The sequence below is a fragment of the Petromyzon marinus genome, chromosome 74 (assembly GCF_048934315.1).
Source record: "Petromyzon marinus isolate PM22_M1 ecotype Great Lakes invasive population chromosome 74, UKy_Petmar_22M1.pri1.0, whole genome shotgun sequence".
NCBI classification, from domain to species: domain Eukaryota; kingdom Metazoa; phylum Chordata; class Hyperoartia; order Petromyzontiformes; family Petromyzontidae; genus Petromyzon; species Petromyzon marinus.
In genome coordinates this window covers 12,216,791-12,229,037 of record NC_133740.1, presented here as the reverse complement: position 1 = coordinate 12,229,037, position 12,247 = coordinate 12,216,791, and the positions used below count along the sequence as shown (strand labels likewise).

The 12,247-nt window shown below is 54.8% G+C and overlaps 2 protein-coding genes across 2 annotated transcripts in view; both read left to right on the top strand.

Annotated features, from left to right (window-relative positions):
* Positions 1–651: 651 nt before the first annotated feature.
* NDUFA8 (NADH:ubiquinone oxidoreductase subunit A8) lies at positions 652–8,801 on the top strand. The gene is made up of 4 exons (XM_032979591.2): positions 652–940; positions 4,746–4,837; positions 6,715–6,880; positions 7,815–8,801. Exons 1-4 carry the CDS (start codon positions 821–823, stop codon positions 7,950–7,952), a joined length of 516 nt encoding a protein of 171 aa, XP_032835482.1. The 5' UTR covers positions 652–820; the 3' UTR covers positions 7,953–8,801.
* Positions 8,802–8,932: 131 nt separating this feature from the next.
* LOC116957415 (uncharacterized) overlaps positions 8,933–12,247 on the top strand; it is a 52,761-nt gene continuing 49,446 nt past the window's right edge. The window contains exon 1 of the mRNA XM_076056200.1: positions 8,933–11,564. Coding sequence (XP_075912315.1) covers positions 11,411–11,564 — 154 coding nt within the window. The 5' untranslated portion in view covers positions 8,933–11,410. The remainder of the gene's footprint in view (positions 11,565–12,247) is intronic.

Below are 12,247 nucleotides of genomic sequence, written 5' to 3'. Positions count from 1 at the left end.
AAGTCGCTATGTGTCTCTGTGTAAGTCTCTATGTGTCTCTGTGTAAGTCTCTATGTGTCTCTGTGTAAGTCTCTATGCGTCTATGTGTAAGTCTCTATGCGTCTCTGTGTAAGTCTCTAAGTGTCTCTGTGTAAGTCTCTATGTGTCTCTGTGTAAGTCTCTATGTGTCTCTGTGTAAGTCTCTATGTGTCTCTGTGTAAGTCTCTATGTGTCTCTGTGTAAGTCTCTATGTGTCTCTGTGTAAGTCGCTATGTGTCTCTGTGTAAGTCTCTATGTGTCTCTGTGTAAGTCTCTAAGTGTCTCTGTGTACGTCTCTATGTGTCTCTGTGTAAGTCTCTATGTGTCTCTGTGTAAGTCTCTAAGTGTCTCTGTGTACGTCTCTATGTGTCTCTGTGTAAGTCTCTATGTGTCTCTGTGTAAGTCTCTAAGTGTCTCTGTGTACGTCTCTATGTGTCTCTGTGTAAGTCTCTATGTGTCTCTGTGTAAGTCTCTATGTGTCTCTGTGTAAGTCTCTGTGTAAGTATCCGTGTAAGCCAATCAACGCTCGCCTTACTTCTCAAACTCCACCCCCCCCCCACCTCACCCCACACACACCCACCGGCGACCACGCGAGCCAATCCGCAGCCGCCTCCCGTCTCCCCGCCGCCGACCAATGAGGGCGCGCCTCACTGTGCCCGGTGACCTTCCTCTGAGGCGATTTCGCTGGCTCCTTGCGGCTGGTGGCTGCTGAGGCGACCCCCCTCAGCTGACAATCGCACGGCCAATTAAGACGCAATTAAGAGACAATTAAGACGGCACCAGCGAGCATCTGACGGCGGCGATGTCCCTGCTGCAGGTGCCCTCGGCCGAGGAGCTGCGGGCGCCCGCTGTGAACGTCTCCTCGGCCGTTCTGAAGGCCGCGTCTCACCACCTCGGCTCGCACTGCGACCTCCACAACAAGGCAGGCCCGACCGTTCAAAGTCCATCACGGTTGTTGTTATTGTTGTCGTCTTGTATTTATGTACACGTTATATTTACTTGGGGTTGGTATGTGTCTCTGTGTAGGTCTATGTGTAAGTCTATGTGTAAGTCTCTGTGTCTATGTGTAAGTCTCTGTGTCTATGTGTCCCTGTGTAAGTCTATGTGTAAGTCTCTGTCTATGTGTATCACGGTTGTTGTTGTTGTTGTCTTGTATTAATGTACACGTTATATTTACTTGGGGTTGGTATGTGTCTCTGTAGGTCTATGTGTAAGTCTATTTGTCTATGTGTCCCTGTGTAAGTCTATGTGTAAGTCTCTGTGTCTATGTGTATCACGGTTGTTGTTGTATTGTATTCATGTACACGTTATATTTACTTGGGGTTGGTATGTGTCTCTGTGTAGGTCTGTGTAAGTCTATTTGTCTGTGTCCCTGTGTAAGTCTCTGTGTCTGTGTAAGTCGATGTGTAAGTCTATGTGTAAGTCTCTGTGTCTATGTGTATCACGGTTGTTGTTGTTGTCGTCTTGTATTCATGTACACGTTATATTTACTTGGGGTTGCGATTGTTGCTACGGCTGTGTGGCGTGTCGTGCCTTGTAATGACGATGGCAAGTGCCAGAAAGCATCTCCACTACTTGGCGAGTAAAGTTCATTACTTGAGTTGTTCTCCCCATATATTGACGTACACATTATATATAGAGAGACGTGGTGTTGTGATTATAGTTGTTACTGCGTTTGTGTGGTGTGTCGTGCTTTGACGTCTATGGTGGCATGCAAAATGCGTTGTAATAATGATGGCAAGTGTCAGACAGCATCGCTACAGCAAGGGAAGGCCTGCCGATTCAAGTTCATTCCTTCAATTCGCGTCTTATATTTACGTATACATTATATATTTATAGAGACGTGGTGTTGGAATTATCGTTGTTACTACCGTTGTGTGGAATGAATGCATTGTAATAATGATGGCAAGTGTCAGATAGCATCTTCAAAATAGTTCTTTATCATAGTGTTGTTGTATATTGACATACACACATGGTGTTGGAATTGGAGATGTTACTGCAGTTGTGTGGTGTGTAGTGCATTGATCTGGAACGGGTGGCATGCAGATTAATTAAAAGCATGATGGCAAGTGTCAGAATCTCCACAACAAGGTACAGTATAGATGATAGTTTATTATAATAGTTAAGTATAACGTATTACGTGTGTTACTACAGTTGTGCGGTGTGTAATGAATACATTGCTATACATGGTGGCATGCAAATGCATTGCAATAATGATGGCAAGTGTCAGATAAGACCTATCACAAGGTTTATAGTTATGATATGTAATATATTACAATTATAGTTATTACCGTTGTGTAGTCTACAATGCACGAGTGTATGTCTGATTCGTCTCCATATATAATGTATTTCAATATACAGCACGGTGACTGATAGGATTTGACTTATAGGACCACTGGAATAAGGCCTGTGACATTTATTCCGTCATAGGAGTTCATAGTGTGTGTGAGGCCGATCTTGACACCGCTGGTGCCAATGACCGGTACCAGCGGTATCAAGATTGGCCTCTATGGAGGAGGCTCATGAAGGATGCTGCTACTGGGCAGTTGGAGGTAGTCGCCCTCCAACAACAACGGAGGGCGGAGGAGCGACGCTCAAAACGTCGAGCGGAGCGCCGGGTAGCTAAAGCAAAGCAAGTTGGCACAGTAGGGGGCACAGGTGGTGCATCAGCCAGTCGTCTCAGTCAGTCGACCCGTGGCACCTGGGTCTGCATCGTGACCTCCTGCCAGCGGGCGTTCGACACTTCACGTGGCCTCAAGGTGCACATAGCCTGGCACAAGCGTTGTGGTGACGTCACCGCCACTTAGTGACGAATGGCGGTTGTTGTTGTACTGTGTGTGTCTGTGTTATACTGTGTGTGTTGTACTGTGTGTGTGGGGAGCGGTTGTATTGCGGTTAGAGCTACGCTGCGCTACAAACCCGGCCACCCAGGTTCGATTCCTGCTCACCGCCACTAACACCGATGGCGATTACATGAACTGGTCCTGGGCCTCCCCTAGGTCGACTCAGCCTCAAATGAGTACCTGGTGCGGTGTGTAAATATGGCCACTGGGGAGACAAAGGCGGCCGGGCTTGGTGTTGGCCACCCACCTCCTTGTGTGCCATGCCGACCTTCATAGGTGCTACCCGCAAACAGCACTTGCCCCAACAGTCTGTTTAGGCTATACGGTGGATCTTTGTCTTTGTGTGTGTTGATTTGTGTGGGGAACGGTAGTGGAGCGGCTAGCACGCTGCGCTATGAACCCAGCTAACCGAGTTCGATTCCTACTCACGGCCAACACCAATGACGGTTATCTGAACTGATCCCCTGGACCTCCCCTACGTCATCTGTCTGTGTCACGTGTGGTGTCTATGTCACGTATGGTGTCTGCGTCACGTGTGGTGTCTGCTCCACGTGTGGTGTCTGCGTCACGTGTGGTGTCTGCGTCACGTGTGGTGTCTGAGCCACGTGTGGTGTCTTCGTCACGTGTGGTGTCTTCGTCACGTGTGGTGTCTGCGTCACGTGTGGTGTCTGCGCCACGTGTGGTGTCTGCATCACGTGTGGTGTCTGCGTCACGTGTGGTGTCTGCGTCACGTGTGGTGTCTGCGTCACGTGTGATGTCTGCGTCACGTGTGGTGTCTGCGCCACGTGTGGTGTCTGCGTCACGTGTGGTGTCTGCGTCACGTGTGGTGTCTGCGTCACGTGTGGTGTCTTCGTCACGTGTGGTGTCTGCGTCACGTGTGGTGTCTGCGCCACGTGTGGTGTCTGCGTCACGTGTGGTGTCTGCGCCACGTGTGGTGTCTGCGTCACGTGTGGTGTCTTCGTCACGTGTGATGTCTGCGTCACGTGTGGTGTCTGCGCCACGTGTGGTGTCTGCGTCACGTGTGGTGTCTGCGTCACGTGTGGTGTCTGCGCCACGTGTGGTCTCTGCGTCACGTGTGGTGTCTGCGTCACGTGTGGCGTCTGCGTCACGTGTGACTTCTGCGTCACGTGTGGTGTCTGCGTCACGTGTGGTGTCTGCGTCACGTGTGGTGTCTGCGCCACGTGTGGTGTCTGCGCCACGTGTGGTGTCTGAGCCACGTGTGGTGTCTGCGTCACGTGTGGTGTCTGTCACGTGTGGTGTCTGTCACGTGTGGTGTCTGTGTCACGTGTGGTGTCTGAGCCACGTGTGGTGTCTGTGTCACGTGTGGTGTCTGCGTTACGTGTGGTGTCTGCGTCACGTGTGGTGTCTGCGTTACGTGTGGTGTCTGCGTCACGTGTGGTGTCTGCGCCACGTGTGGTGTGTCACGGGCTTATGGAGGAGGCCCGTGAAGGACGCTGCTACTGGGCAGAAGGAGGCAGTCGCCCTCCAGAAACAACGGAGGGCAGAGGAGCGACGCTCGCAACGAGCGGAGCCCCGGGCGGCTAAAATGCAGCAAGTTGGCACAGTTGTTGGTATGCATCCACCGCTCATCTCAGTCGGCCAACCCATGGCACCGGGGTCTCTCCCGAGACCACATGCACCTAGTCTGGCACAGTAGGGGGGTACAGCTGGTGGTGCACCTACCGCTCATCTCAGTCGGCCAACCCATGGCACCGGGGGTCTCTCCCGAGACCTCCTGTCAGCAGCGAGCCTTCGACACTTCACGTGGCCTCGAAGTGCACGTGCGCCTGGCGCGGGCGCCGTGGTTGACGCCACCTTCGCTTAGTGGCGAATGGCCGCGTGTTGGTTAAGGTATTGACCTGTGTCACGTGCGGTGTGTCACAGGAGTTCATGCTATGTCGCTGGGAGGAGAAAGACCCCCGGAAGTGTCTGGCCGAGGGGCGCAAGGTCACCAACTGCACGCTGGACTTCTTCAGGTGCCCCCCGTCTCTTGCGCAGCCCTTCCCGGTTCAGCGCGTCGGCTTTTCTCGACCGTTTATATCAAACCTCCCAGTCGTGCAGACCACGGGGTGGGAGCACACCGGCCAATTACGAGCCGCTGCTTCGTCATCTCGCTTGGCGCGCGAAATTCATTTCTCGCGCGTCTCTCGCACCGTACGTAGCCCAGCCGTGCTCATCGGAGGTGCGCGTGAATCCACGCATCTCGTGGGCCTTATGGGTCTGTGTATGTAAGCCCTTCGGGGGGGGCATGTCAACTCGCCGCGCTTGCGAAACACGCTGTGGTCGCATCTCGGTCGGTGCGAGTCCGCGAGTCTGTGGATCTCGAATGTTTACCTGGGGGGGAGGGGGGTGTCTGTGCGAGTCTCTGGTTAACATGCCGAGACCACGTGACAACCTGAGGCGCCACGGTGGCTGTGAGATGTTAACTACCTCGCCTGGTGCACAGGAGGTCGTGGGTTCGATCCCATCCCTGATGCCTGCTGCGGTATGTTCGGAGTTTGCGGTGTCCCTCTCCCTGTGGCCACGTGGATTTTTCTCCGGGTCCTCCGGATTTGTCCCTCCACATTTAGAATCATCATCGCCGATTTTCGAGTATTTATTTGGCATGATTAGCCCCTTCCATGGGCCGCTATCATTTGTGACGCCCTTGGCCACTTACGAAAAATAGCTCCATAGCAGCGCAGTGGGACTTAAACCTGGTCAAATAAACATAGTTAAATGTTAGTTTAGTCTGTGGGTCTCTGTAGCTCTGTGGATCACTGTTCATCTCTATGGGTCTCTGTGTGTCTCTATGGGTCTCTAGTCATCTCTATGGGTCTCTGTGTCTCTATGGGGCTCTATGTGTCTCTATGGGTCTCTAGTCATCTCTATATGTCTCTATGGGTCTCTGTGTCTCTATGGGTTTCTAGTCATCTCTATGTGTCTCTAAGTATATCTACGGGTCTCTACGGGTCTCTAGTCATCTCTAAGTATCTCTATGGGTCTCTATTGGTCTCTATGGGTCTTCATGGGTCCCTATGAGTCTCTTTGAGTCTTTAGTCATCTCTATGTATCTCTGTGTGTCTCTGTATCTCTATGGGTCTCTCGTCATTTGTATGGGTCTCTATGTATCTCTATGGGTCTCTATGGGTCGCTATGTATCTCTGGGTCTCTATGTATATCTGTATATCTATGGGTCTCTAGTCATCTCTGTGTGTCTCTATGTATCTCTATGGGTCTCTATGTATCTCTATGTATATCTATGTATATCTATAGGTCTCTAGTCATCTCTGTGTGTCTCTATGGGTCTGTATGTATCTCTATGGGTCTCTATGCGTTTAGAGTATTTGGCTACTGCTATGAATTTCCACGCGATGATGATGACGACGACGACAATGATGACGACGATAATGATGACGATGACGACGATGACGACGATGATGACGATGATGACGACGATGACGACGATGATGACGATGATGACGACGATGATGACGATGATGACGATGACGACGATGACGACGATGATGATGACGATGATGATGACGATGACGACGATGACGACGACGATGATAACGACGATTACGACGACGATGATGATGATGCTACTTCGTTGAGCCGCTATCATTTGTGACGGCCTTGGCCGCATCTGAAAAACAGCTCCATAGCAGCTCAGTGGGACCTTACCTGGTAGTAAAACAAAAAAAAATGTGTTTAGTTTTAGTTAAAATGGCTGCGGCAGTGCAGTTGAAACCCAAACCGGTACCTAGAGACGTGAGCGGTGTCCCGGCTCCGCTTCCCCGACCCTTTGAGCCGTGAGGCGAGCCTCTGCGAACGTCACGCCCTGTGTTCCACGCCCCCCTCCGCCGTTCAGGAAGATCAAGTCTCAGTGCGCGGAGCCGTTTGACGCGTACTGGGGATGCCTGGACGAGCGCGGGAATCAGGAGTTCCGTCACTGCCGCGTGCCGCAGCGCGCCTTCGACTCGTGCGTGCTCGACAAGCTCGGCTGGGTTCGCCCTGACCTGGGGGAGCTCTCCAAGGTGCGCGAGGGGGGGGAGCGGAGAGTGGGGGGGGGGAGAGTGGGGGGGAGAGAGAGTGGGAGGGGAGGGAGAGGGGGAGGGAGAGGGGGAGGGAGAGTTGGAGGGAGAGTGGGAGGGAGAGTGGGAGGGAGAGTGGGAGGGAGAGTGGGAGGAGGGGGGAGAGTGGGAGGGAGAGTGGGAGGGAGAGTGGGAGGGAGAGGAGGAGGGAGAGTGGGAGGGAGAGGAGGAGGGAGAGTGGGAGGGAGAGGAGGAGGGAGAGTGGGAGGGAGAGTGGGAGGGAGAGTGGGAGGGAGAGGAGGAGGGAGAGTGGGAGTGGGAGGGAGGGAAGAAGAGAGAGAGTGGGAGAAAAAGAATGGGTGAGAGGAAGAGAGTGGAGGGAGGGAGAGGGGGCACAGGTGGTGGTGCATCTGCCGGTCATCTCAGTCAGCCAACCCATGGCACCGGCTGGGTCTGTCTCGTGATTTCCCGCCAACGACCCTTCAACGCTCCCACGTGGCCTCAAAGTGTCCACCTGGCCTGGTACAGGCGCCGTGGTGGCGTCACCGCCACTTGGTGACCAGTGGCCGCGTGTTGGTGTTGCGAGAGAGAGAAAAAAATACATTGCAAACCTGCTCCCCTGCCGACAGACTCCTCATGCCCGCCATGCAAGGCAAGGCGCTGTGTTTGTTCACCTCCCTGCCGCTGTGTTTGTTCAACACGCGGCAGGGACAGCTGCCCCCGGGGGGCAGGGCGGGGGTGCCCCGTGGCAGGACTCCCGCAGGGTTCCTCGAGAACATTCAATCAATGGCTCTGCCCGCACGTCCGTCTGTAATGGGCGCGCGACGACTCTCGTAACGATGGTCGAACCCCTCCCTCTCCTCCCTCCCTCCCTCCCCCTCCCTCCCTCCCTCTCTCCCCCCTGCTCTCCCCACCTCCCCCACGCCGTCGTCTCCAGGTGACGAAGGTGAAGACGGAGCGACCGCTCCCTGACAACGTGCTGCAGTCTCGCACGCGCCCCCCCAAGAACGTCAAGGCCAGCGAGGCGGACCCCCTGGAGCCGCCCCGACGGACGGACACGCAGTTCTTCTTGTAGCGCCACCAATCGCCATGCACTCTGCCATACTTCATTTTACACGCACACCAACACACATCACTCGACACTACACACCCTGTGCGACACATAGCTCCCTACACTATACGTACTAAACTACACACGCACAGTGCAACACACGGCATTCTGTGCTACACACACACACAGCTTCCATCATCCCCTCCGATACGGCTTTCCCACTGGCCCCCAGTGTGCACCACTCGGCTGTTGTCTGGGTGGTTTTTCCACCGACTGTCTGCCGACACCGAACCGGAAACAAATCGCGCCGGTGCAGACGCTGTCGCCACCGCCACCGCCGCGGGTGGGGGGTGTGGGGCCAAGCAGGGCCAGGTGGACGGGCGGGGCTAATGACGCGGCGGTGCCGCCGCCAGCTCGGTACGCCAACTCGTTCGTCCTGTGTGCGTCGTCCTCGGCAACAGCAGCAGCAGCAGCAGCACGGCTCGGTTGCCGCGGTGGATAAACAAACCCGGCCGGCTCGGTTCTGCCAACGCCACCACCCACCACTCACCACCCACCACCCACCACCCACCGCCGCCCCTACCTTCTTCCTCCATCGTTAGAGAATCCGGCGCTCGAATCGCAATGGTGGCTGGCAGGCGGCGTGGACCTCGCTCGCTGCCGCCAAAAATGGAATAACGGCGCCATGGTTTATTTTTTTTTTCCGGGTGCGAGGGTGGCGGTGGTGGCGGTGCGAGGGTGCTGGTGGTGCGATGGATGGATAGGGCCTCGCGGTCCCAGTGTCCGTGCGTGTGGCACGCGTACACGCGTGCAATGTTGCCACACGCCCCATGAGTTTCATTAAAGACGAGGAGTCGATCCTCCTGGACGCGATGCTCATTGCGTGCTTGCGTGCGTACCTGTGTGCGTACCTGTGTGCGTGTGTGTGCGCCTGTGTGCGTGTGTGTGTGCACGTGTGCGTGCCTGTGCGCCTGTGTGCGTGTGGCTACCCAGTGGGGAGCGTTAGTCTAGCGCCAAGCGCTACGCTTTGCTACGAACCCGGCGACCCGGGTCCTATCCCCGCTCACGGCCGCCACCAACATCCGACGATCTGAACTGGTTCTGGGCCTCCGCTAGGTCGACTCGGCCTCAAATGAGCACCTGGTGCGGCGCGTGATAAAACATCGCCACTGGGGAGACAAAGGCGGCCGGGCGTGGTGCTGACCCTAGCGCGCCACAGTGCCGGCCTCCATAAGGTGCTCGTCAGCAACACTCGCCCCAGCAGCCCGCGAAGGCCCCACGGTGGACCTTCGCCTTGTGGCTGCCCAGGTGAAGGCGGCACATCGAGAAGGCTTGCTGGCTAGGGGGCCACGGAACCGGTAGTGGAGAGCGGCAGACGGCGCGCCGTCGATCGCCGCTTGCCGTCGATCGCCGCCGCTCCTCCGCCGTCCGTTGCTGCTGCTGTTGTTGTTGTGTGAAGGACCGCCGCCTCCTCGCTGCAAGGGTCGCGAGCATCTTTCACGAGCCGCCTCTGTTAGCGTCCCATCTCGACGCCGCTCTTCCGAATAATCGCGTCGGCCTCCCGTCTCTTCTCGAGCCTGCGCCGTGCACGTTGAGCCCCCCCCCCGCAAAACCGGGGGCTGTAAATGGTGGAGACCTTAGCGGGGGAACTCAAATGATTCGAACCCTGCCCCCCCCTACTGGATCTGTGGGTCTCTCTGTGGCAGCTGTCCCTGTGCATCAGTCTGCTGTGTGGTCTCGCCTAGGGGGCACCCCCAGTGGCAGCTGTCCCTGTGCATCAGTCTGCTGTGTGGTCTAGCCTAGGGGCACCCCCAGTGGCAGCTGTCCCTGTGCATCAGTCTGCTGTGTGGTCTCGCCTAGGGGCACTCCCAGTGGCAGCTGTCCCTGTGCATTAGTTTGCTGTGTGGTCTCGCCTAGGGGGCACTCCCAGTGGCAGCTGTCCCTGTGCATCAGTCTGCTGTGTGGTCTCGCCTAGGGGCACCCCCAGTGGCAGCTGTCCCTGTGCATCAGTCTGCTGTGTGGTCTAGCCTAGGGGCACCCCCAGTGGCAGCTGTCCCTGTGCATCAGTCTGCTGTGTGGTCTCGCCTAGGGGGCACTCCCAGTGGCAGCTGTCCCTGTGCATCAGTCTGCTGTGTGGTCTCGCCTAGGGGCATCCCCAGCGGCAGCTGTCCCTGTGCATTAGTTTGCTGTGTGGTCTCGCCTAGGGGTACCCCCAGTGGCAGCTGTCCCTGTGCATCAGTCTGCTGTGTGGTCTAGCCTAGGGGGCACCCCCAGTGGCAGCTGTCCCTGTGCATCAGTCTGCCAGTAGGAGGCGATGATTTAAGCTGTTTGTGACCCCAATTGATCAATAACACAATCCAGTACTTTAAAACAACAAAAACACATTTCCCCCTGGCCAAAACATGATAGCAAGCGCGTTGAGTTCATTTTTGCGTGTTTTTTTATTGTGGTCTTCCTATCGATAGAATATGCACCTCCGCCATAGTAACGTTCAATTCCCAAGCACGAACTTAGACAGCCTTTGGAGGTGACAAACAGCTTGAGCTGGTAAGCTCTGGCAACACAATGACGTCGCCGCACACTCGTAAGCCCCATACCAAGATGGCGACACGTCAAGCTGCGCGCCGCCATCTTGGGTAAGGATCTGAACTTGATCAATGCGCGCGTCTCCTCTACCCCGAGTGTGTCATCGAATGCACGTGCTCCTTTTATCCGCATCTCCCAGAGTGTAAGCCCCTTACCAAGATGGCGGCTCGCGAAGCTGCGTGCTGCCATCTTGGGTGAGGATGCATTGGCGCGTTACGTCACGGGTTGATTTGCAGGATTCAGCCCAACGAAGTCGCAGATAAGGTTTTAATTTAAACGAGTTACAATATTCGCGTCGACACTCGTAAAGTTCTATTTCACCTAAATAAAAACCGGAAAATAATGATTAGCCGTTCAGCTCTTGAAACTGCATAATTAAATACACACGAAAATCGCGCGTGTAACGGTACAGCGATACACATTTACGTAAGAGGACTTTATCTTTTATTGGTTTTAACATCGCGACATAAGCATTACAACGCACGAATATAAATCCACACAAAAGTTAACAGGCGAACGCCCCCGGGCCCACGCCTCCTCCTCCTCGTTAACAAAAAGCGCGCGAATCGCATCGGGCGGGCGGCGCGAATGGGTCAACCGCGTAAACAAAAGGCAGCTCAAAACAAAACAAACAAACAAAAACCACATTACACACTTTAACACGGCGCGCGCGATTTACCTGACAAACGAAAGCCTCTGCCTGCACCCGTTTTTTTTGTAAAAAAAAATAAAGAATAATTTTACCTCACGAATCCATCGCAACACCCACGGTACAGTAAGTAGCAGCTCAAGCTCGCCATTGCAAATCCCTTGAGTAATAACCAACCACTCGCGCACACGGCAACCAACAACCCTCGTCGTTCAGTCTCCCCCGGACACGGACGAGAGAGACGAAGATGAACTTGGACCAGACGCAAGCGCTGGTGGAGAGAGACGAGGAGGAGGAGGCGGGAGATAAGACGAAGAGGAGGAAGACGAGGAGGAGGAGGATGAGGGAGACCGCAGTGGCAGTCCTCAGAGTCTTAGGTCACGATTGCTTCTCAGAAACAGGTAAAACGACAACAAAACATCGCACGGCTACAAAGACGCGTAACTGTTGTTGTTATTATTGTTGTTGCTGATCCGTGTTATCGTCAACTAACGTCGTTGTGGCTAAAGCTTCTGCGAGTGCCGTCTCATTCCGCCACCTTAACGTCGTGGCAGCTAAAAAGACAAAAAAAATATCCCCCTCCCCCCCGTGTAGCCTCTGGCAGACTGTTGTGGCAAGTTGTTAGTACCGGCCGCCTTTGTCTCCCCCAGTGATGCGATGTTTACTACACACACACAGCAGCGCCGGGTAACTCATTTGAGGCTGAGTCGACCTAGGAGATGCCCAGGACCACGTTGAGATAGTCGCTGTTGGTGGTGTTGGCCGTGAGCGGGAATCGAACTCGGATGGTAGCTCGGATCGTCGGGCAGCGTAGCGCGCTAACCGTTGCGCCACCGCTCCCCCCACACACACGCGCGCGCGCGTTGTCAGGCGGCCAGTGCAGTGGATGGACTTGGCATCGGCACGGCAACGTGGAATTGTCGCCATCGACACGAAGTGAATGGAAGCGTGGTTGTTAATAATTAGAATGATACAGTATCGTAATGCGCACACTTCTATACACAATCACGCATGCCACGTACCCGCTTACTTTGTCTCGGCATGGGAATGTGGAATGTCCATTACTCAAGTCATTATGCATTTG